Genomic DNA, 26635 nt, shown 5'->3' with positions numbered 1-26635 from the left:
AAAATACCACACGCTTCACTTTGTGTCTCTTCAGGGAGTTTGCTGTGGATTGTAAAGTATGTTTCAATCATTACACTGTTGTGGAGGCCATTCTGTTTTCAGCCTCAGCCTTTTTTTTTTTTTACAGATAGTGAGGCTTTGAGGCTTGACAGTGGTATACAGGATTTTGCTGAATCCATTCTTCCCTCTGCCTGTGCAACATGATTCAGTTGGCAAGGTGTTCTTACCATGTTATTTGGGTTCTGTTTTTGTCCAAACATTTCTTTATTGGTTGTGGCCAAAATGTTCTAGTGAGAATTCATCAGTTTACAGCACTTGTTTCCAGAACTGATCTGGTATGGTCTGCTTTATCTGCTGGTATGGTCTTTATCTGGCTGGTATGGTCTGCTTTGGTATGGACTCTTCTTACTGCTGTGAAGATTATGTGCAAGCAATGCTGCACAGTGGAATCGTGCACCATCCTCATGTCTCAGTCAAGCTTCCATGCAGATTCTTGGCAGTCCACACTTTTGTCCACAGGCCACATTGATTAATATAATTTTGTAATTTATTTCTGATATGAACTGTCAGAACCCCTTAATAACGAGCACCCTTTTGTTTTTTAACCTGCTGCCAATGATACATAGCCATACGCCAGCTCCTGTCAGCGTTCCTGTGGAATCTTAGCCCATTCCTCATTGGCAGTGGCCTCTAGTTGACTAATATTATTGGGTTTGCTGCTGCAACCACCTTCTTCTTCTTCAAATCCCACCAAGGGGTTCAAATCAGGCAACTATGGCGGTCACCACAAGGCTTTCCTGTAGGCAAGGTGTTCTTTTCAGCGTATGCTTCATTTTTCCTTCTCCAGACATTCGCTGATCCATAGGCCTGAAAAGGTCCAGTTCAGCGCTCCAGAGAACAGAATGGCAAAACTTCAGTGGCTTATTTATCTGCTTTTAAACGGAATAGAGATGACTTTTTCTTGTGCTTTTAGGTCAGTTGATGTGTACAGACATGGAGACTTAGTATGCGCCTTACTGTGAAAGCTGAAACCTCAGGGCCTACTGCTACCAAATCTTATTTAGGGGTTTTTGACCACCTGCCTCCTCTGGAATCTGGTGGCAGCTGGTGATAGCTTCCTCTTTCTGCCATGTCCAGGATCTGTGTTCTTTTAAATTTGCAAGCTATGCTTCCTCTTTGCTTGTGTGTATATATATATATATATATATATATATATATATATATATATATATATATATATACAGTGAATTTGAGGAAAACATTAGTTTACAAATGACACAGTGCAACAGGGGTTGCATTAAGCCATTGATCTAGAGTACAAAGCTGCGTAGGCAGAATTATCAATCATTGTCTTCATTTTTGCAGAAGTGAATGCTACCATAACTCAGCTTTTGTGGACAAATTTATTGCATGCAGCATTTTCAGCTGAAGCTTTAGCCTTTGACAAAGAGCAAGTAACGGCCAAATGATATATATGTTCTGTTCAACAGGACTCTACGTTTACTCTAAGTTTTTTTTCATATGCAATCAGTCTGTAATGAATTAATGAACAAATGAAATTATAAATAAATACATAAATAAATAAATTAATAAATACATTCCTGATAAATTCCCATAAATATGGAAAACTTTCTGGAATTATCCCTTGGAGCCCTAAAATATGCTTTGGGAAGTCCTAGTACAAATACATCTCTTGTACAGACCTTAATGAACAGTGGAATTACAACATAGATGAATTAAAAAACTATCACCTGTCCCTGTCCAAACAATGTACTAATGAGAAATTAGTAAAGTGGAAGAAACAATGAATACTAAGTGCTGTGTGAAGCATGGTCTGGCCTGACAGGCTAAATTGAAACTGCATATCCTGAGGGGGCAAGGTTTCTAAATTGCTAATTATTAGCTCTGAAAGGGATCTGATTCTGATATGTTTGCCTGTGAAAAGGCAGATGCTGAATGGAGCAGCGGTGGCGCCCCCCTTGTGTTTTAGTCGGTCTTCTCCCCGGATGCTCTGGCTCTCCTGAAACAATGAGGGCCCCTGGGCCTGTGTGTCCCGCAGGCCTGGGTGAGCCGAGGCCTGGGGGCTGGGTACTGAGGGAGCCGCTCCGCAGCACAAAATGTGGAAGGGACAGATAAGGGCTTAGCCGCTCACTGAGGCCCTCTCCCAGGAGCCCAGGGGGAAATTTGCAGTTATTAAGAGGAAGATGAGAGAGATTAAATGGTCTTTGTGCTCTTGTTCACTGAGTTTCCTTTTCCATTTTTTTTAGTTTTCCCCCTTTTCTTTTTCGAGTGTATGGGAGGGAAGTGTAGAATATATGGTGAAAGTAGTTATTACTGCTCAAGTCGGGCTGACTTTTTAGGTACTCTTTTGTACACACATGCTTTAAGAAAATCTTATCTCATCACTGCAGTGTGTGCTTAGGTAATTTATGTTGTCTAGAAAGTGTTTAACACTGCTCTGTGATAGCTAGAACCTCCTCTTTGTTGCATCATTTAGATATTTACTATGTATTATCTGTAAGTAAATGGGAGTGGAATTTGAAACTGTCATTTTTATACAGTCATTATTAGAGTAATTAGTAATTAGTAATTTTTTTCTTTTCTTTTGCTGATTTTAAGGGACACCCGCTATTCTTTCTTTCTGTTTGTTTTGTCCGTTTATGACATTTGTTTGCCTTTTAATTACCAACAACAGTTGTAATTTAACCTTATGCTAATATTTCATATTTCATATACATTATACAGAATCCTATAATATTGTTCAGATGTGGGTTCTGTATCTATCAGCGTGTAAAAAGCATGTGATAAGCATGTAACTTTGGGTGGCTCAAAGCACAAATTCCACTCTTCATCTGTAGGGGGAGCCCAAGAGCACCAAATGCCAATTTTCACATAATGCTGCTTTAAGTTATTGGAATAATTATGGATGCTGCTGGGCTAAAAGCTAACCTGGCTATTATCTCTTTAGGTAGCTAACTGTACATTGCACCAAGAGGACATTGAGAGAACTGCAATGCTGTATAATTACAATGATAATTATATGGAATAATTACAACAAATGATTTGTGTTTTTATTACAGTGTAAACACTACACTATGCCATGTGGCTCCTATGAGCTGCTGCAGCAAGGCTTTAATTTTCTGTTTTTATCACAAGCCCACCATCAAAGTAAGAGTTTTTTCTGGGCCAAAATTGCAGTAAATAGATATAATAACACAATTCAACATTTGTTTTAATTGTTCCCTCAATTTTATAAATTGTTCCCTCAGTTTTCTCCTGATTGTTCAATCAGTTCCTTCAATTTAATAAATGATATTCATTTAGAAGGGACACTTTAGTTAAACGGAGGGAGCTATTTTTTATTTTTAGTTTGGAGGAATTATTATTTTTTTAATTAAAGAACGGGATTGTTAAATTAGGGAAGGAATGGTTTATTAAATTGAGGATTTTTCTAAAATAAAGGAACAGATTGTTAAATTAGGGAAGGAATGGTTTATTAAATTGAGAAATAAAAGGAACAATGTATTAATTTGAAGGACTTGTTGATTTTATTTATAATATGAATAAAGGGAATGGTTTGTTTTATTAAGATAACAGATTGTTTAATCGAGAAAACATCCCTAATATTATTTTTCTACCATGATGCTTCAGTGACTATCTCGAGTGATAAAACAGAGAACAGGGCCACAGGGGGGGTTCATTTTATTCTGACTTACAGAAGCAGCTCTTCTGACATGAAGATGGAGGAAGTGACGTCACCCGCGGGGCGGAAGTCCTGCCCCTGTTTTCAGCTGTGAAAACACAACAGCAGGTTCTGCAGCTGGTGAGTGAGACAGAGCTAAAACAGTGATAACAGCCCCCTAACCCTTTAAAGACTTGTAAAAACCTCCGAGACGCGCTTCAGCTCTTTAAAACCTACCTTTAAAACACGCTGCGGCTTTTCTTACTGTCTGACTGTCGGCAGGGGGGGACTTGTTCGCTGTCCAGTCTTTCTAATGGCAGAATTAACAGCGCTGTGTGTGCACGGGCAGTTCTGCGTGCTGTTCTAGATACTGCTCTGGCACTAGATACAGGTCTGATAGTGTAGTGTAGGAGACAGTATGGCTTCGGGCTTGGTCTTTGTCCTGTGTTGGAGAGAGGAGACACGGCGGTAGAAGCGAAGCAAATGAATCTTCGGCTGTAATGGTTGTCTTGTTGTGCGCATGTATCAGGTGCTGTTGGACATGTAGGGGTAGGTGCATGTGTGTGTCGTGTTTAAGCCATTTGTCTCGAAGGACATCGGTGTTATGTAATCCTCGTATGCGCTCGTATTGTTTTGATCTTTCATTGAGGGGCCGTGACGTCACCCTGGCGTCAGCAGCAGGGCTTGTTTAGTGCAGCGCAGTCTGTGGCAGTGGACACAGCCTGGCGACGAGTGGACACCAGTCAGAAAGCATGAATATTAAAAACCTCCAATCTCAGACCTATATTATCACCATATTATCTCACAAATACATAAAGCTCACGTGGATTGAGTATATCTATATGTATATATTTTTATGTATATATATATATATATATATATATATATATATATATATATATATATATATCAGAATATTTTACATGTATGTATAATACAGAGCAATATGTCTATCTCACTCTCTATATATAGCTATATACATAGGTGTGTGTGTGTGTGTGTATATATATATATATATATATATATATATATATATATATATATATATGACACACATAGATAATTTGAATTTTCATACACTGTGCCTCATCAAACAACAATACCGTGTAGAGGTTGATGTAGTGTAGTGGGTAACAACATTGCCTTCCCTGTTGCTGACTAGGGTTTGATTCCCTGGCCAGACAAGCACACTACACTACACCAATTACAGTCTCTGGACAAGACTCCTAGCACCACATTTACTTTCCTGTGAAACGGTATCCAAATGTTCGTAACTCTGCATAAGAGCATCAAATACTTTACAACTGGTCATATTGCCCCACTGCTTAGCAGTGTTTTGTATGATAGATTGTACAAGAATGTCTTTTGGAGTTGTGAAATCACTGTCAGGCAAACACCTTTTTGTGATGGATGTAACAATTGACAATTATAATTAGTTATGACATTATTGACGTCTATGGGTTAAGTAGAAGCTTACTTTTGAAGGGTGAGTATTGCACTGAGACTCACTGTTGTGTTTTGATGGCAGAATTGCTGATATGGAGGAGCTGGTGCAAGACCTGGTGTCGGCACTGGAGCAGACGTCGGAGCAGGCCAAGCTGGATGAGCTGTGGGAAGAGATGGTGCTCAGCCCGCTACAGCATCGGCGGCAGGTCCGCAGACGAAGGGGCCGCAAGCGACGCTGTGACTTCTCCCTCCACGGCCCGGTGCACGGTCGCTGCCTCAGCGAGCCGTCCGAGTCCAGCCTGGACGAGGCCTTCACCAGGGATCACAGACAGGGTGCTGCAGCGACCGTGGCCATAGCAACAGCGGCTGTGGTCCCAGCTAACTACAGTGATTCAGATGACACAGTAATAGCCAAGCGCTGGCCCTCAGCATCAGTGTCTTTTAGGGCCCGGCAACATTCCTGGCCCGAGTCAGACTCCTTCACGGAGAACACGCCAGGCAGGCCACTGCGCAGGCGCCGCAAGGTCAAGCGTATGACCTCAGATGTGACCGTGAGCCTGCAGCAGAAGCTGAGAGTGTCTGGACTGGAACGTGGTGAACAAGCCCATCACCACCACCATCAGCATCAGCATCACCATCAGAGGTCGTATAAGAAACAGAGGCTGGGCCGGCTGAAGAAGCGCCCTGGGGCCTGGCCAGGGCACGATGGGGGCTCTGTGGTGGCTGGAGTCGGAGGCCTGTCTGCAGATTGCTGGAAGGACAAGATTCTACGCCAGGCCAAGGAGCAAAGGGAGGCCTCAGATGAAAACATGTCCGAATGGTATTTCTGTTTTGCTTTTAAAATTTAATGATTGAATCCGTGAAATGTAAACATGCAGAACTGCAGCAAACTTTTGTGTGATAGTGTTTGGGTTGGGTTTAGCATTAAAATAAAGTTTATTTATAGACCGGTTTGAGGTTACAAGTGAGTGTTATGTTTAGAATCAGATAGAAGTCAAGGTCTAAATAGACGGTTGAATGCACTGTAATTTTACAGTAAACAGAATATTTGACAGTTAAACAACTGCATAGCATCTACAGAAGCCCATTATTTAACAAATAAAGCTATCTATTTATATTTCACTTTTTTTTTACAGGTTACAGCAAATAATCATCTTACATAATTGACTTTGTTCCATGTTCCTTTTAGAGGCAAAGCTGAGAATGTAAACCTGACAGAGGCCATAAAAGCTAAGGCATTTAAAACGATCTACTAGCTGACCTAAATCCAGTTGTACCATCATTCACATAGGCACTAATTCATCTATTGAGTGCCTATTAAAAATGAATGCTATGAGGCAGTATAGCCATATGAGTTGCTATGGTGATCAGCAGATAAGATTAAGTTTTGCTTGTTGCCTTTAGGCTGCAATTAGGATATGATGTCTCTGGTCCACAATTACAAATAAGAAGTTTGGTGCTGTATTGATCTTTAGGAAATGAAGTTCAATAGAATTCCAGTTAATTAAAGGTGTGCTGAAGTGGCTAGCCCAGTCTCCCACCTCCCAGCAGCAGTACAGCAGCCTTTCTGTTCTGCCACAAATGGTGTGTGTCGCACAAATGTCTGAAAAGTGACATTGACTCACTTTTCAGGGAGTGAATTACCTTTGTGTCAGTGGAGCCCTGAAGTTTACTTAACGCACACTATTCGAAACAGAGATAGGTAATTGGGGTCTGTCTGTCACTTAAGGAGTGGGGCATAATGTGTTATCTACAGTATAATTAAACTAATCAATGTGAACCTACATCTGTTTGGAAATTTGCTCAGGAAAGAATGAAGGACAGCATTTAAGCACAATTGATAACCGCTAAACGTTCATATTTGGCCTCCTTGCAATTACACAACATTAAACCATTTATCAGGAAAAAACTACAGAAGTACTGATTCTTTACATACAGATGATTTACTTATGATTCATCATGATGTTCATGATTGCTAATATTTGCCCTCACTATGGCCAAACAAATGGTTTCATAACGAACCATTTTTTTAATGGTTGTGTGAAGAACCTTTACATTAAGAGAAGGTACTTTAAGCCATTAAAAAGGTTCTTCACACTCACACACTCATTCTTTATGGAATCGAAATTGGTTCTTCTGTGGCACTGATTAAAGAACTGTTTGTAGCACCTTTATTTTTGTGTAGTCAGCTATTCTGCCCTTCTTCCACCTGCCATCCCACACCCCATCTCCCCCCACCACCCCATCCCCAACCCTTCCTCAGCTCCATGATGATCTCATTATCTGTGGGTTGGTTTAAAGGAGAGAGTGAGGCGTCGGCGGCAGCTACCAATAATGGGGCGACAGCCGGCTTTACATCTTCTGCTTTAATTTGCACTGACCCCGCGTGGCCTCTTGACGGTGCTTGTTTTCTTATTTTATGGAAAAATCAATACCCCTCCTGACGGAAAACAGCTCCAGAGAAGAAATAAATGGGAACACTGTGTCGCCCTGTCAATCATTTCTCACTTACACTTCTGCCCCTCGTGCCTGATGGCCGTGAGCTGGGATTGGATCGTGGGAATGATGCAGAGAGTGGCTGAGTGGTTTGGAGATGTTAGTATTTAAAGTTTAATCATGCTTAAAGAAGCAGCTGCAGACTCCGGTACCGAACTCTGTATCGGAATTGGATAAGGACAGGACTGGATGTTTTGAAAGTCACAGGACTGAGGTTAAGCAGGATAGTCAATGCATTTTGAAACGCTCATAACAGCTCTCCCCTTAGGGTCATGCTACACACACGCACACACTGCGAGGCCAGATGTTAATTTTGAGCATGCGGCGTATGAGAGGTACACCCCATCTCCCCTCTCGGCCCTCGCACACAGACAGTGTCCAGACTTTCCTTAAGCCAGTCCAAGTGTGTGTGAAGCAGCTGTTGGCAGCTCCAGCTGGGCTGCCCATCCTTGATTAGACCTAAACTGGGCCTGATGGATGGCACACCACCTGGTGCTCAGTCTGGCCTGGCTGGGAGGCCTCACCTGTGGGCACATACACCCAACAGGGCTGGGGCTCAGGCCATGAACAACCTTGGCCCTATCTAGAATAACCAGCTGACCACGAATCAGCTTTCCGTGAACCTGTTTTAGCTCACTTGGGTTTATGATAAATTGTTATCATTAAGATTAACATTGCTGTTGACGGTTTAGAACAGGGGTCATAAACCTTGGTACCTTTTTACATCAAAGTAAATAAATAAACATGGTTTCCTAGAGAGCCATACGATGGCAGTAATTAGTACTACTGAACAATAGTGGCTCAGTATGGAATCGATTAAGCATACAGCCCTTAATGTTGGCTTGCAGCTGCTGCAATACCCTAAACCAACATAAATGCTGTTGTTTTATTATTTTATTTTATTTTATTTTTGAACATATACATTTTATGCACATGTACTGAACATGGTTAATATGTACTGAAATCATTTAACATTTTACATTTCTCAATGTCCTCTGCTCATATTGGTCACCCTGCATTGTGCCATATTCAGTCATATTCAAGTGCGGTCCCTGCTGAAACACTCCTTATAACTTCAGTGTGAATGGGCAGGGCTAAACCGATGGGCTAATCTTTACTGTCAGGCAAAAACCTCAAATCTCCAAATGGGAATGAAATTCATTGTCTGGGTTGTACTGAGTGATGCCCTATCATTGGGAGGTTGCTAGTTTGATCCTCGAGGATGCCACACCCTTCCGTAGCTGGGGGTCTCAGAGAGCACCGCAGTAATAGGATGGCTCTCCCTCTCCCCCATCACTCAGCATAATGCTGTGTTACATAACAATGGTGTTGTGTTAGCAGCACTGCGAAAAGATGCAGGAGCTCAGAGGGAGCACATGCTAGCCTTCACTGGCCAGCAAAGGTAGCATCATGTGATACAAAGAGTCCTAGCTGGGGGTGGAAAATGTGTATGTGTGTGTGTGTGTGTGTGTGTGTGTGGGGGGGGGGGGGGGGTAATTTCATTGTGTTTTTAGGCTTTATGCTGGCTTTGTTTTGAGAGACAAATGTTATCCAGTTAAAATAAAGCTAATGGAAAAACTGAACAAACCACATACAGAATACTATGTATACTGTATGCTTCTACATATTTTAATGTTTTAATATTATGAGATCGAAAATAAGTTTATTGTTTCCTTTTTATATACAGTGCTTGAAGTAATGTTCGCATGAAGCCTCTTGGAATAATACCAAATCTGGAACAGGCCCATAGGTTCTCAGCCCCTGAATTACAAAACATATTCTTGTCTTTACTGGGGGAAGAAGTGTTAGAAGTGGCATGAGTCGTTTGCTGTCTGAGATACTGTTCGTTGGAGCCGCTTTCACTCGTCACTCGGCAATTTTGATTTGGTAAAGTAGACGAGGAGTTTGGGATTGTATCCTGACTTGCCCAAGTTCGTTTCCATAAATCCCTGAGACTAATCCAATTACCCAAGCTAAGGGAGGCTGGAAGACCCTTTTAATCAGACACTTATGGAAGAGGGCATGGTGTTAGAATGGGGCTCCTTGTTATCAGCTAGACACTCCCCTGGTTTTTTGTCAGTCTTCTTTGTTCTGGAGTGTGGAATAAGCCAGCGCTCAATGACTCTCCATTGCTCAGTAATCTCACCCCAAACTGGCCTACTAGGCCTACTAGTCTCAGGAGGGTGGGATTATATCCTAATAGTTATACCCTGTGTTGGAAGTGTGTTTTGGGCTCGTCTGCTCAGAATGTATGTAGACAATGGCACAAGAAGGGAACGATATTAGCTCGCCCAAAGCAGGCTGTCGGGGAGATGTCTTTCGGGAGGTATTGGGTTGTGTGCAGGAATTTCGATTTGCTTAGCCATGGTTGTTTACTATAAATGGAATGCCAGTGTGAATGTGCTTTAACATTTATTATTCATCTTCACATATCTCGGTACAGGGTTTTACTTAACGCAGGGCAAGACAGAGACAGATAAACTTGCTTGAAAGTTCTCCCACTGAAGGTCATGTTAGAGGGGGAAGGGAGACTCCTACAAGCCGAAAGAAAAATGTTAGTGTCAATAATGCATGGCATTAATTAGGTCCTACTTAATGGAAACCGTTTCATATTGGCAGCGAGCCTCTCTAAGGCAACATCACATTACACCTTTAATATCGTTTAATACTTAATGCGCAGTCCTAATTAATTGTTTATATTGCGTCTATCATTCTTCTTCAAATTTAACACAGTTCCTCTTCTCCCTTGACATTCGAGCCCATCAACAGAGATTCCGTTTCACTTAGATTTCTCAAGATACCTTTGTCACTTAAGCGAGCTTGAATCTGATATAGTTTGATTTCATTGTTTGTTGTTCAGTTCTGGAACGTGTACATACACAAAAGAGCTTTTAATCAGCTAACCTTATCTTCTGTAGTTGAAAAGCTTAAGCAGTAAATATCGCTTAACTGTCAGTTGACATATATAGATTTATGTTATATTTGATAGACAGTTAAAAAAGACTTACTTTCAAGGCTTCTTATATAAAATAAAGATTCCAGACAGGGTAATTTGGATTGATGGTAAAAAAGAACCACATTTGCTTTCCTAAAGTACCTTTTAGTTTTTGAACCTTTAGACGAGGAGTGAGCCATGGGGGCCTGAGTCCAGCACAGTTTGCTGATTTCCTGCTCTAACATATCTACTAAGTCTGGCAATTAACAGGTGACTTGTATCAAGCGTGCTTGAGCAGGAAAAGCATAAAACTGTGCCCATCCCTGTTCTTAGACCCTGCAGGGATTGCAGTGACCCCCTGTGCAGGTTTTATTTAAATTATGACTGTATTGTGACTTTATTGGAAAAGGACAGTGCTGAACGGTTTGTCTGTGCCTCGTGGTTCTGGGGCTTAAGACCTGTTTTAGTGTTTTGATTTCTATTTTCTGACATTGATTCATTCTGTCTTTCATTCATTCATCATCTTCTCTTATTTCTGGTCAGGGTCTTGATGGGTCTGGAGCCTACCCAGAATCATTGGGCCAAAGACTGTAGGAGGGCTAGGACAGTGAAGAGAGCTTCAGTGTTGATGTTTAATGAAATAAAACATGAAAACTGTTTATTTCTGAGATTACAAAAGTGTGTTCTCTTGCACTCCAGCAATATGTGCATGTTTTCTATATCTGGTTCAGATTCTGCAGATGTAATAGACAACAACTGGAGAGCTCTGAAACTGTGACAAAACTGAAAAAATGATTTCTTTTAAAAGTGTAGCTTGCAAATCACCCAGGTAAAAAGGGATAACTTGTGGCGCGTTCTTAAGAAGCAGAAACTGCAACTAAGAATTCCTATAATTTCATCTCAGCCCACTCTTGTTTGCGGAGCTGCTTAAATTAAGATATATTGGTATGTAATCTTCTCATTTGGGGCCCTGCCATAGTGTCTCTGTTAGGAGGCCACTCCAGAACATTAGCTTTCTTTTTTTTCAGCCAATCAGATATAGATTTCCTTTTCTGTTTCGGGTCATTGTCTTGATGCATAACCTAATTCTGTTTCAGCTTCATCTCAGATTAACAGTCAGAACAGACAGTTCTCCCATACACAACAGAATTAATAATTTCTTCAATAATAGCAAGTACCTGAGACAGCCAAATACCCCCACACTACCACCACCATGTTTGAAAGTTAGTGTGATTTTTCTGTGAAATGCTCTGTTGGTTTCAAGCCATAGTGGTACTTGTGTGGTCCAGATGTTACACCCTTTCTTGACTGAAGTATATAAGCAGCTTCTTTGTCAGATATTCTGATTTCCCTTTAAACATTGGCCTGGTTTGCTTGTTGAAAAGTTAGAGGTGATCACACTGCTCCGCTCCGAGTTAAATATTTGACAGGGCTGGCTGCTTTCAAGCTGGGTTGTATTCAATTAGCTGAATCTCATTATCACTTACAATAAATTTGGCTAATCTGTTGCCTGAATAATTAAGGGGGCAGTTATTTTTTCATGGGTAATTAGCATGTTGCATAACTTGAATACATGAAGTAATGGTGTTAAAATGTGGGTTGATGAGGTTAATGTTGTCTAATATTGCAATCTAAAAGCATTCTATGAATCTGGAGGGGGCAAATACTTTTTCACTAAGCTGTAGTACTGTGGTCAGACATGTGAGGCAAAGATATGTCAAGATCCTTTTTTAATGTTTAAAGAAACTCCTCATGATGGAAAGGGTCTGTAGTACTATTAGGAATGAGTGGTTCTTGACATGGATGATTGGACTTTAAGTAATTAGTAAATCTAAGCATCCAACCAAGAACCATTTAGGAACTTTTATTTGTGCAACCCAAAGCCTCTGTCTCTTCATTTACCCATTAGATGCTATAAATGTTATGACTAAATAAAATGCCTTCTGAAATTCCTTAAGTGTTTCTGGGTGTGACCACACACGCTTGGGTTTTGCTGCCAGATGCGGTGCAGGGGGCAGGCATAAGGCAGTGGTCGTCTGCGCTGCTGTTTTACAGGGCGATTAACGTTCATTATGAATCTTGCATCGCCAGGAGGAGCAGTAGCCGTCTTCCTTCTGCTGACACATAAGGGCCCCTCTAACGCTCCAGATGCACAACCTCACTTCCAGAGGCCAGCAGACAGCTGAGGAGCATGTGCGTGTGGCCATGCATATGTGTGTATTTATCCATGAGTGCTGGGCTAAGCCCGCCTCGTTCCCTTGAGACCGCGACCCCCCTCCTGCATCTGTTTCCAGGGTTTGCGAGGGTGCGGCAGCGCAGAGGCCATCTGCTTAGAGTGATGCATGGTGGGCCGGCAGACCGGGCTGCGCGTCGCCCAATATGGCGAAGTCCTGCATCAGCGAGTGTTTGACCCCACCAACCTTTCGCTTCGCGGTCAAGGTCAACTCTGATCACCACAAGGCAAACTGCAGAGCAGACAGGACTGTCAGTCAGTCCCCACTGCTGCACACTTGGGGAACGCCTACCATTAAAAAATACATCTCTGTGATCGGACGACTTGGCATGTGAAGACATTATGGGCACGAGTGTCAGGGTGTCAGTTTATATGTTATGTTTTTTATAATTAAGCAGTAGAAGTAGGGGTCTAAGAAATGATTGATTTATTAAAATATTACAATATTATGATTTTTAATACTGTATCGATTCTTAAAAACACAGTATCGATTTTGAATGAATAGATTTCATGTAAAGTTTGGTAGCGGACAGTGGTTCAGTTTGTGTTGTGTTTAAACCCAGACCGCTAGATAGCAGCACTGTTCTCTACCTTCATATCCCACTGTTCTGATTCTCTTGAAAAAAGTGTCAAGTATGTCCAAATGTTTGTGGACTCCCCTTTTAATGAATGCATTTAGCAATTTTAAGTTCCACACATTGCACACACACACAGCTTGTCTAGTCCCTTAAGAGAAGTATTGCCAATAGAATAAGAAGCTCTGGAGCAGATAAACATGAACCTGTTAGCACCATGCTGCCTAATGCCTGGTGTGGGCTAGAGGGGTGTAAAGGCCCCCAGCATTGAGCTGTGGAGCAGTGGAACTATGTTCTCTAGAATATTGGATGGTGCTCCATCCAATACTTTTGGGATGAGTTGGGGCGTTGGGGATGAGGATCAGCATCCTGACCTCACTAATGCTCTTGTCACTGAATGCGGTCAAATCCTCACATCAATGCTCCTCCAAAATCTAGTAGAAAGCCTTCTTCACAGGACAGTAGAGACCGTTACTCCAACCAAAGCAGGATAAACTCTGTTTTTTTATTACCCTTGATTTCAGGAGAAACAATGGATGAGAAGGTGTCCCAATACCTTTGTCCATATAGTTTAGGTGTGAACTATGTAAAGGGTCTTCTCGCTCACAGCTTCTTTACAAATATGGTTATTTATGGAACCAAAGGGCCTTCTATGGCACTTTTTTTTATAAGTGTAGTGCAGCAGGAAATGATGGTTTGACTTTTTTCCCCTCAAACACTGGCCACTTTACCAAGAGTCTCCATCTCCATTCCAGAGTTAGCTAACTGCAGTATACATTGTTCTTACAGAGCTATAATCATAGCATTATGACTTCCCACAGCATGGTGCCGCCACACCAGTGCTCGGCACTAGAAGCCTGAGGTGGGACTGAATCTGTTCCCGTAGTGGGTGACTGTGGGTGGGGATGGGGATCAGTGATGTGGGCCGGTGCTCCAGGCCAGAGCAGCCTTTAGAGCAGATGCCATCCAGTTGTTGAAGTCAAAGCCTGAGGTCCGTTCTCTGCCTGCCTGCCGAACGAGCAGACGGGAAGAGCAGGAGGGAGAAATCTGGTGCATTCCTGTCATCCTCGGAAAAGGCTGGGCAGATTAGATTGAAGCTGACAGGGGGGGGATATTCAATTAGATTGGGCATGTCACTCACGAGCTTCGATCCGCATCTGTACCTGCCCCTCCCCGACGTCTTTGTGTTTGTAATCTGGAAAGCAGACGTGAGTGGAGAAGGACCTTGTGTGTTTGCTTTGGTCTGATTCCACTTGACCTCCATCTCTGCATATTTTCATAATTCTTATAAATATGTGATGTCAAAAGATGTTTTCGAGAGATGTTTTGTTGTCCATGCATGGTCAGTCAATGTGTATATAATCAATGTTTCTCCACTAATAGCAGTGCTTTCTGTATCTTCAAGGTGGCTCGTTTTTAAGAGTCAGAAATTGAAGTCTTATTTCGGTAGAGCTCAGAAATGTTATCACACAGTTGTAATCATAATGTTCAGATGCTAAAATGCAGGTTCTCTGTTTTACTGTAGTGAAACCAGCAGTGTGTGCAGCAGTGACCCTGGGCTTTTCACCAATGATGAAGGAAGGCAAGGTAGGGATGAACACCACTTATAATTTTGCCATTAAAATGTGTTATAGTTATGCAGTGGCCTGAATTCCTTTCCTGTTTATTGTGTCATTTCTTTTTCTTTCTTTCTTTATTTGAAGACATAAAACAACTTGAGCTTCATATCCTGCACGATCCTGCAATGCAGGAGAAGAAAAAATACTGCAGGGTTTCTTTTTCATTTTAAGAGAGCTGTAGCATGTGTACTGCAGTGTTAGGGAATGATTAGCTGCAGCAGTTTTATTTGTATTTATGACATTAATGATATTTTGTTTGCTGGATTACATTACCAGGAAATGAGATGTCTTTAAAAGGGGAAAATGAAAATGAATAACATGCACTACACAGTCGAATATGAAAAACAAGTGATCTGTGAAAGTAAATGCAAAAAATGCAAATTAACAAAATGTAATCACATCACAGAACAACTTCTCCCAGCTTCTGATTTCTGTTCATTTCTTGGGAAAAATGAATACAAATCAGTATGCCAGAAAACACAAAAACAAACCTATGGCTACAGGAAGTGGTGTAGAAGAATAAGGATATTAAATTGTATTTAAAGACCTGGGGCTGGATTCACCACTATAAGAGCATAGCTGTGAACAGTTCTGTGGTTTAAAACACATCAGGATCCTGAGGTAGACTTTTCATTTGTACTTTTCTCAAAAACAAATTTAAGAACATTTTTAGAGAAAGAAAATTTTGTTAGATGTTCTTTTTTTTTATTTAAATTTTTTTTTTACTTAATTTCATATTTAAGAGACATGTTAGTTTTATACTATAATCTGACATTTTTCCTAACTTTTTTTCATTAGAAAAATCATAAGAATAACACGGTTCTTAAATATTTTCTTACCTTACATCTGCCTCATACTTGTCTTGGACTGTAAAAAGTATTGTTGTTTCTACATTAGGAAAATAATGCCACAGTTATCATATTTTGTATGTTTTGATCTAGTGTCACTTCTAGTTCTTGTTTACTGAAATTTTGGAAACACAGTTTAATTAGTTTTTTCCTTCATTTTGCTAAATACTAAACTACTAAACTCAAATTTGATTAGATTTGAAGCATATGTTAAGAAAATCTTAAGAAAATATTTAAGAATTTAAGGATTGCTCTTTTTTCTTAAATTTGTTCTTAAGAAAAGTCACAACAGGAAGTAAGAAAGAGGGAATGTTTTTATACCGGAGAATTGTTCACAGTTCTGCTTTTATATTGATGGATCCCTCTGTCCTATAAAGTGAACAAATCACAACATTGGAAAACATTGGGGAATGTCAGTACATAGGTTTCAGGAAATTTCTTTATAAGAATGGTTGGTGAATAAGACCCATTGTTATGAACTTTAGTCTTTAGTGTTTATCTTAAAGCTTTTGTGAATCCAACCCCTATAATATACTTCTGTATACTTTGTATGTGTTGGGATGGGGCTCAATTGTGCTGTAATTTTATATGTTCTGCATATGCTGTATCTCTCATGTTTCTGTAAGAGTTTCTTATGCATAGCATTGGTCAAGAAATACCTTTGACTCTATTAAACCAGCCATACAGAGGAAACAGTTTTTTAACCAAACCAGTCATACCAGAAAGCATTCAATAAAGTAATAGGGGAAAGGCACATGGGATGATGTTGCAGTGTAGGGCTGGTTATCGTGGGTGGCAGTTGCCGGGTGCCCATGCGGCTCTAATGAGAGGTTGTCATGTAGTGCTAATGAGCGCTGAAGGCTTTGCTAATCTCATTAGCTGTGGTGGCGCTAGGCATCCTCTGATTTAACAGTTGTCACTACACCTTGACTGTGAGAGGCATGGCCTTGCTGTGTGGGTGACTGACAGGTCCGTGGAGAGCACTACGTCTGCGAGTGGGGGGTGTGTAAGAGTGCCTTGTATGTGTGTATGTGTGTATGTGAGGTGGGGTTCTCTCTCGTAGTTCTCTGTTGACCCCGAAAGCACACTGCTATTGCACTTCACTTAACACCATTTGACACAGAGGGCACATGCATGTGTAATTGAAATGTTATGTTGCCAGTTGTGATCCTGTTGTCTCTTGAAATTATTTCTTGGCTACAAACACAGATTCACTGTTGGAGCTACACTGTGGAGATATAGATGTGGTATGTCAGTAACAGGGTTTGAGGTTCAGAGCATATCATGCAATACTCAGCCAGCATATTTAACCTTTTAAACTGTGACTGTATTGCGTCTCAAAGGATATTATTGATCAGGATGTCATAAATGCAAACTGGCTGAGTTATTCTTCAGGATTCTTATTGGAAGAGTGAGGATTTCAAGTCTGGAACTACTGCCAGTTCTGTAGCATTTATCCTCTTGGAGTTTGGTGAAACTTTGTGGACTCCACCGAACTGCCCTCAGGCCAGAGGAAGACCTATAAAGGACTGACAGTCTTCGATGTCTGTTTTTATTTGTTTAATATGTCGTGTGTATCAGTATTAGTAACCAGTGTATTTCTGTAAATTACTAGGGATAACACAACATTTGCACACATTGCTCCAGTTTGTTTTTCTATCTACAGGTGATGATGAACAGAGTGACTGGTTCTTTGAAGGCGAGTGTGTGTCAGCCATGAGCGTTCAGACTTTGCGATCCAGCAGAGAGTCAGAAACAGCCCCCAGGCCTGCTGGGCTGGACGCTAGGAGAGAGAAGAGTCACTCTGCTACTTTTCTTCAACCTGCCCGACCCAATCAGAGAGGTAGGACTTGGGTCTTAGGTGTACTCTTAAAAATAAAGATGATTGAAGTGGTTATTTGTTTGATGCCCTCCATAGAGAACCATGTTTTTAATAGAGGCCTCAATAAGCTTCATTTGATGTAAAGGTTCTTTAACAATTTTAAAGTTCTCCACACTAAGGAAAACCAAAAGTGGTTCTTCTATGGCACCACTCAAAGAACCATATGATGCACCATATGTATTTCTAGGTGGAATAATACTTTAAAATGTTACTAAGCATATAGTAATATAGTGGGGCAGTGGTGGCTCAGTGGTTAGAGCGCTGGGATATCGATAACAGGGTTGTGGGTTCGATTCCTGGGCTCGGCAAGCTGCCACTGTTGGGCCCTTGAGCAAGGCCCTTTACACTCTCTGCTCCCCGGGCGCTGGAGTTGGCTGCCCGCCGCTCTGGGTGTGTGTGTACTCACTGCCCCTAACACACAGGTGTGTGTGTGTGTGTGTGTGTGTGTGTGTGTGTGTGTGTGTGTGTGTGTGTGTGTGTGTGTGTGTGTGTGTGTGTGTGTGTTCACTACCAGATGGATTAAATGCGGAGGACACATTTCGCTGTACAGTGTACACTGTACAGTGACAAATACGTGCACCTTTACCTTTACCTTTTTAGTGAACAAATCATTATTAGTATTGGAAGGCGTATAGACTATACTGGTGGTTGTCATGGGCACTCTCTGTCACTTATATATGCAAAGGTTTTAGGCACCTGTGACAAGTACAATGAATTAGCTCCTTAGTTAGTCATCTGGTTGGTAAGTGTTTATTTAGTAAAACACTATTATTAGAATAAATACTAATAACATTTATACAGAACGTTGTGGTTTTCTATCACTGTGTTCATTAAAACATCTCCAAAGTTCTCCTCATGGAGTCTAGTATTATTAATAGTTTGGTTTGGTAAATCAGTGTGTGATGTTAATGATGATATACCAGGTGAGCTAATGATGGAATTCAACACATGCATGCTGTGCTGGCTGGGGACATCCAGGAGACCCATCTTTGTTCTTCAGGCTAGCTCACAAAATCTACTTTCCTCACAATTTTCTTACACAATGAGTTTTCCTGCATCTGTTTTAAAGGGATCTGGAGTTTATGCAAGGCAAAACATGGCACAATAAATGATTTTAAATAATGTGCTAAGGTACCTTAAACATCTGAAACAGTACTGTTTATCTGGAACAAATGTAAAGAATTGGCAAACAGCAGTAGAGATTGCAATGTGTGCTTCTGATGTAGATGCTGCTGCTGATGCTGATGTTAATGTGAAGACAACCAGAGGCATCATTGGATCCAATTTCATGGGGCATGTGGCCCACTAAAATGTTGCTGTGGTCCACTAAAATCACAGCGGTAAAATGTTTATATCCTGGAACAGAACTACAGGGCACACCATGCACTTCACAACAATTCACTACAGTCACTACATTTCCCATAATGCCTTAGCATATTTCCAAAAGCTTATACAACTAAAATATATTTAAAAGAAAGTCAGCAACTCAACAGACAAAGTAATGGTAGCTCATAGCTTTACATTTTGGTTGTAGCGTACTAAAAATGCATATTAGACCACTGAAGCAAAGACATTAAAAAACTAAAGTATTCTTCTTCCTCTTCTTCTTCTTAATATTATTATTAGTAGTATTTAGGCTGTATTATTAGACAAGCAAAGGGGTACAGACGTGCCCCTCTAAATTCTGTGTGCCCCAGCGCAATAAGTAGTCTAGAAACACCCCTGAAGACAACATCTGTATAAATATCTCTCTGAACGTAATGTGTGTGTGTGTGTTGCAGGTTATCATGCACGTCTGAACCGCTTGCCTGGTGTCGCCGCACGCTGCATTAGAAGAGGCAGGAGGAGGTTGCCTGGCAGGGTGAGGCTGGACTGGCATATTTTAAACATGTTGTTGTAATGTTGTAGTGTTACATGCTACCTTTAGGGTGTATTAATGTATTAATGAGTTCTGAGAATATTTTGCAGGACTTCAAGTTCACCTGCTCTGGTAAACTACATGTCTTCTGTTTGTGTTGCAGGATAATAATATGACTGTTTTTGTGGACAAAATGAGGAGCTTTCCACAGGACTCCTATCAGAAAGAGTAAACTGTTCTTAAAACACCCATTCTTAAAACACATTTAAATGACACAATGCTTTTCATTTTAACCAGTTAAGAATGAATGAATGCTTTAGAACAACTGGATACTTCATAATAAATAATCTTTTCAGGTTTTGGTTGCCCTCCTTTGGTAAACGAGACAGAAGTCAGGTATGATCTATTTTATCAGATTTTATCTGGTATGCTGGTATGTTTTTTTTCTTCTTCGCCATGCTGACTTTTTGCATGCTTAATTTGTTTCCAGCTGAAGCCTCTGTGTCCATTGCCGATGTATCCGATTGGCATGGTTCCAGAGAGCTCCCATCCCCGCTGCTCTTCATCCATGTGCAAAAACAGGTGAGCGTTTTCATTTTTGGGTAAAATACATAATTAGTGAACATTTCGTTTCTTTGCTGTAAGAAGCTCTTGAGTGAAAAGTTTTGGATCATTACCGTCTGTATGTGCGCCGTGCTAAGGGGTTTGCAACATTTGAAAGAATCTGTGCATAAAATAGAGATCCAATTCAGTGAATCAGGATCAAGACTGGATTGGGTATCAGCTACTTTAATCTCAATCAAGGGGTCTGAATGGTGAATATTATTTATATAAACACAAAGATTAAGAGACTCTGATTGGATTGGGGAGCAGATTAATCTAATGGGCACATCCATTAATTAAAATTTATTAACAGTCAAATCATCAATACACACTTCACTGACCCAGTTCCATTGACAGCCATCCATTCCCATGCCATAATAGTGCCTCCATGTTTGTCAGAAAATGTGGTATGCTTTGGATCATTCCACACCTTTCCTTTTTACATAATCTGCATACATAATCTTGATTTCATCTGTCTAAATATTTGTTTTACATTTTTTTAAATATATATTTTATGTTTTCAGTGTATTCTAAGTGTTACCAGTGGTTTGCATCTTGAAGTAAACCCTCTGTATTTAGATTCATGAATCTCTTGATTTTGGAAAGTCTTATTGGCTGTACTTTACTGTGAAAAGCTTGACAGTGAGGTGTGCTATGCTGCAAGCACTATTTTCATGATTGCTTGAAGTTGGCTTTTATTAGTGCTTCTGTCCCATCACAGTATTATAACTGTGCCTTGCTTTCTGCCTCTTGTTGATATCCACTAAACACTTCTCTAAATTATCATTGAGGCGAGAGGCAAGGTGAACGGCTATTGTATTTATGCCAGTCACTTCAGGAAAAACCTCTCCTGACTGTAGGCAGGATTGAGCTGGTTAGAGAATGTATCAAAAAAGATTTTTGTGTCTCCTGGGGGTGTAGAAACCAGCACGCAACAGATTTGCTGTCAAAGCTCAATATATTGATGGAGCATTTTTTTTTTTTTTTTAGTTAACTTGTCCAAATGAACTGTGCGTAGAACAAGAGAGGCGGTGGGGGTAGGAGAGTTAACCGATTTGACCTGCATGAAAGTTTTCATCAGGGTCAGTGTGTTTTTGATGTGTACAAAATCACTATGGTGGACAATTCCCTTAGGACGTCAGCTCGAACCGTGACCTTCTGATCAATGGGGCTTGATATGCATGGTCTGATGTGACAATGTGCCGGGTGTTTTCTAATGGTCACCGTGCACTTAAATAAAGACAGGGTAGTAACCATGTCATACAGTGAATAAGCTGCATTAGGAAGATGTATATGGACATTTAAGGCACCCGAAACTATTCTAAGTAGTAAGATATATGTTGGATATGAGTCTCGGTTGTTAGTATTCATTAAACATCTGAGTCTGTGTTACTCCCTCAGTTAAAATAGCTCAAACAGCAGTAAAAACCTCTGTAAAGTTATTTATTTATTTACCTAAGCTGTCTGTCATAGTGTGTCAAAGGCACTGCAAGCTCAGAGGCAAATAGCCACTCTCAGGGATGCGCGTACTTATTGAGAGTTTAATTGCCCCAAGAATGTTCGACTTCACTGCATTGTGCCTTTGGTGCCTATTTACAGTGCATTCTTAATTCTCTCCCTCACTCTGTCTCTCGCTCTCTTGGGCCACTCTAAAAAGCTCTCCCTCTTTCCTTGATGAGGGGCAGAAACACGACGCCAATGAAGCGGCCGCACTTCTTAGCTCTCTCTTTCATACTCATTGCCTTTCTTCTCCACCTGAAAGGTTTCTTCAGATTGGAGTTTCAAGCATGTTGAATACTAATTTCTATCTATTAAAAGGCCCTGGTATCATTGCCATGCTCTCATTTGAATGCTGTACTCAGGGGAGGCCTCTTAATTCCTTTATAGAAGAATTCAAGACCCCTTTTACTTCAAAAAGTATAAATCATACTCCCAAATGAACGAGGGAGAGAGGGGATTCACGCGTGGTGCCTCTGATGTGTCCCGTCGCTTAGTGGCAGCCGGGTTGAGCTCCCAAAGCTGCACAAATCCGGCCTCTGGGGGGAAGACATGTCTGTCCTCCTGACCCAGGCCTCCAGCAAAGCTCCCAGCTGCAACAATGAGCCACTGAACATATACATGTGTGCGTTGCATATAACACAAAAAGAAAGTAGTAACCCATCCTGTGACTACAGTAAAACTTTTTTGTTGTGTGTGTAGTCTGTACTTATTGTTAAGTTTAAGGGATCAGTCAGGTCTATAGGTATTTGGACAGTGACATAATTGTTGTAATTGTGGTACCACAACACAATAGATTTGAAATTAAGGAGTTCCTGACCTCACTCAAATCTTTTTTACTGTGATTAACCGCAATTATGTAAGATACTTGAGATGCTCAGTTGACTCATGGTTCAGTTCTCCATGTTGCTTTCATGTAAGAAACTGAACGAGTGAAGTCAAGCGACTACACACGCAGTAGTTTGTTGTTAAGGGGACAGTTGATTATTTTTTTATTAATTGCCCAAGTTGAGATGTAATTAAAGATTACGGCCATTATGTTTATATATTTCCTCCATTTTCACATTTTCCCTTGGGTTGCTTTTGCCACATGTTTTGGGTCATTATGTGTGTAATGTAAATCACTGTTCGATCAGTTTTGCAGCATTTGAGCAGAAAGTATAGTTTTCTACACTTCAAAATTCACCCTGTTCTTTTATCAGCAGTCACATAATCATTAAACACCACTGACCTAGTTTCACTGACAGCCATACATTACCTCCACCATGTTTGACAGATGATGTAGTATGCTTTGGATCATAAACTCTTTCTTTCCTACTCTGCACTCAAGTTATCCTTGATTTCATCTGTCCAAAGAATCTTGTAACAGAACTGAGCAGCCTATTAGATATTTTGAGCAGTCTAATGTGACCTTTTTGTTTGCATCAGAAGTACACCATCTGTATTTAAACTCATGAAGACATCTTTCAGTTGAATACTTTGACAATGATACGCCTACCTTCTTGCGTTGACTAGTTGGTAGTGTTCTCTTGCCTTGCAGGCCTTTCTTCTTTTTAAAGTTGTATATACTTATTTAATATATATTTATATTGATTTAACTTATTTAAACATATTTTTGTTCAACAACAAATCTGCAAATAAATAAAAATTGTATTCTGAAATTGACTTTTAATACTTTAATTGTTACTTCAAAAATCAACAAAACATGAAATTTGAATCTTTGCATAAAAGTGGTAGCCTTCGGTATTTTTACTTTTATTTATTATGTAAACTGCAATTGGTTCTTGCTGGTGACTTTTCAGAGGGGAAGATCTCAAAAACGCCAACTTTATTCTGGGTGACCGCTGTAACATGATGAGAATAAAGTGGTCCTCCAGAATTTCAAAAGAATAACACAAACTTCCAAACATCTAGTAAAAATAATAATTACGAATGACGTATGGGTTTCAGGCTCATGTCAGCAGAAAATCCAAGCAGTTTGAACATAATAGTCTACTTTTAGACTTTTAGATCTTAAGTGAGGGTTTCGATTAAAACAGCTTAGTAGGTTTTATTAATTTTTAAAGAAATAATGATTAAATGAATAAATTGTGGTTCAGTGTTGGCCAATACTCATGATTTCTATATTGGAAAGGGAAAGAGAAAGTGATATTGTGCCATCACTAATAACAACTTTGATCATTATTTTCCACACATCAAAATGTAGCTCAAAACAATTCACCCCATAAATAAAACAGGAAAACAATGTAAATAAGTTTGTTGTGCTATTTTTATGCTGTTTTCTGTTTTATGTTGTATTCTTTGGTCTCCAAAAGGCATTATTGTTTTTAGTTATTTATCCATGTTTTTCCCCCAATACCTGTGCTTATATCATATACAGTAGAGTAAGAGTTATTAGCTCTCCACAGATGTTTTTTATGGGTGTGATCCTGTGGGAACAAGCGTCAGGCTGTGACAGATCGCCCTCTAATACCTCACACTCTGCTGCCATGTTAAAATGCATAACCGCGTCCCCCCTGCTTGTGCTGCACGCAAGTTTTCTCGATCGACTTTATTTATTTCTAAATGACATTCGCCGGCTTCAGATAAATCATAGTCCTCCAGCACTCCTCTCGCCTGCTTTTCATTTTAATTGTGAGATCTCGATGTCAGCAGTTAGTATATTGGTGTGAGTGGCCTATTGATTATTGATTTGCTAGCATTGATTGCAGTCCCAGGGGACCCTAATCCTTTTTGATTCATTTGAATACCTCTATTCATCTTAAGATCCTCCTCACACCTGGAGTGCCCTGGAGCCTAATGAAAATAGATGGCGGTCCGGCAGCTAGCTGCAGCTCTCGCGCCTTTTTGATTTATTATTTTTAATTGATATATCTGCTTTGTAGGTGTGGGCACACGAATGACGATTGACCCTTGTGTCAGTGTGTTTTTTGTATGCTGTGCCTAAAGGACCAGCGAGCGCTAAAACTGTTTTGAGGCGTCACAGATGACCTTTTCAGATAAATCCTTTTCTTTTGTTCACCCCTTCGTCTTTGGTAGCCAGTCAGAGTTTTGCTCTCTTAAATATTGAGCCACTTTGCTGAGTTTGAGGAATGCACAGAAAAGACTTTTATAATCTTTTATGAATTCTGCCCTCCGGATGCATTTACTCCATCAATAAAAGCTTTCTCTCACTAAAAGCTTTTATAAAGGATGGTTGATTCCATGAGACATGTTTACCAGCCATATCAGCCAGACTTCCATCTATTTTGTTGTACATTTTTATACAGGTGCTTTTTCATAAAGGACTTTATTGAAACCTGTTTGAAAAGTAACTGTAAACTGCTGAAACATTGTGTTTTATTGCCTCATGGACACTTTTGGACATTTATATGCCCAGCCATTTGTAATGTTTGTATATTTTTGTTTGGATACAGCATAGCGTTAGGGATGCACAATGATATCAGAATGTATATATATATATATATATATATATATTATATAATATATGTATATATATATATTTTTTTTTTAATGTTAATGCGCCAATTAAATAAAGCTATTAAACAGGTATTGTGCCTAAATGTGCAGAAGTGGGTTCTCCACAGAGGTGAAGTTGTCCATCAATACAATACACACTACAGGTCCAAATGTTTGTGGACACCCCTTCTTATGAATGCTGACACAGATGTGCAAATGCACACACACAGCCTGTCTAGTCCCTATAGAGAAGGACTGCTAATAAAATAGGACTCTCTGGAGCTGATGAACATGAACCTGTAGGCACCATGCTGCCTAATGTCAGACGTGGGCTAGAGAGGTGTAAAGCCCCCCGGCATTGAGCTGTGGAGCAGTTGAACTGTGTCCTCTGGAATGATGGTGCTCCATCCAATACTTTTGGGGATGAGGTGGGGAGTTGGAGATGAGGTGGGGTGATGAACATCCGACGTCCAATGCAGTCAAACCCTTGAAGTAATGCTCCAGAACCTAGTTAAAAGCCTTACCTGGACAGTGGAGACAGTTACTCCAACAAGCTTAGGGTAAACTCTGCTGTTTTTATTACTATTAATTTTGGAATAAACAATGAATGAGCTTATGTCCCAATACTTTTGTCTTAATAATGTATTTATAATGTGGTTAGAAAATACATAAAAAAAATTAAATTATATGTAAAAAAATCATTAAATTTACAGGTGGGTGGGGTGGCTTAGGTAAGAACTAGAAAGATGTTTCAGCAGAAACATTACAAATAAAATTCATATATCTCTGTCATACTAATCTATCAGCAGATATTTTCAAGAAAATGATCATATAATTTCATTGGCCTACACTTTCCATTTCTGTATAAAAGTGGGTGCAGAAAGAACCTTCTCCTGAGAATGAGCTTCTCGTGAACTATGAGTCTTCTCTAACTGACTGCCAGAGAGAGCTAGACAGACGGGGAGTATTAGCGAAAAAAAAGAGTGAGGGAGAGACGGAGGGCCATAGCCCTGTGCATTAGACACAAGCGCATCTGGGTATTACTTTTAATACCGGCCTGGGCAGCAGCGAGTGAAATAATGTGGTGTTTAAGCGGCCATTGATTTTGGAATTAAAAAGTTAGTTTGCAAAGATTTACTGTGGGGAGTTCAATGGCTGAGCTCTTTATCAGTGCAGCAAATGGCTGGTTATACGCTGTCCGACAGAGCTACGATTGAGGGATCGATAGACGCGTGATTTACTAACTGGGCTACAGCTAATCAATAAGTATAAAAGTAAATGAAATATGCATTACGGGGATTTTATTAGAGAGGGGTAGCAGGCGGAGAATACCGGTCAAGCCATTTATTTTTATACCTATTGATTATACAACATAGAGACTTCGCTCAAGCCCCCGTCCTCAGGTGGTGCACTAGTATCATGTGATTTATGGCTTTTGAGGTCAGGGAATGCACAGCCAGTTAAAAGGTGGCTGCAACCGGGCCTGCGACCCTATCTCCACA

General features: G+C 40.4%; 1 protein-coding gene across 5 annotated transcripts in view; it reads left to right on the top strand.

The window, feature by feature from the left end:
* LOC140564083 (G patch domain-containing protein 2-like) overlaps positions 1-26635 on the top strand; it is a 79903-nt gene that overhangs the window by 34516 nt on the left and 18752 nt on the right. For 4 of the 5 annotated variants that reach the window (XR_011980516.1, XM_072689164.1, XM_072689166.1 and 1 more), the window contains 8 exons: positions 3719-3823; positions 5211-5948; positions 14893-14954; positions 17501-17677; positions 19498-19577; positions 19738-19802; positions 19931-19970; positions 20065-20156. Coding sequence is in view for 4 of the 5 variants with exons in the window: in XM_072689164.1 (XP_072545265.1) it covers positions 5221-5948; positions 14893-14954; positions 17501-17677; positions 19498-19577; positions 19738-19802; positions 19931-19970; positions 20065-20156 (1244 nt within the window). In the remaining variant the exon portion in view is untranslated. Of the gene's footprint in view, positions 1-3718; positions 3824-4028; positions 4232-5210; positions 5949-14892; positions 14955-17500; positions 17678-19497; positions 19578-19737; positions 19803-19930; positions 19971-20064; positions 20157-26635 lie in introns of those variants that run through there. The other variant, XM_072689165.1, reaches the window with a different exon arrangement.

Source organism: Salminus brasiliensis, chromosome 10 (assembly GCF_030463535.1).
Source record: "Salminus brasiliensis chromosome 10, fSalBra1.hap2, whole genome shotgun sequence".
Lineage (NCBI taxonomy): Eukaryota > Metazoa > Chordata > Actinopteri > Characiformes > Bryconidae > Salminus > Salminus brasiliensis.
The sequence above is the reverse complement of the archived record's forward strand: the minus strand, read 5'-3'. Positions and strand labels throughout refer to the sequence as shown.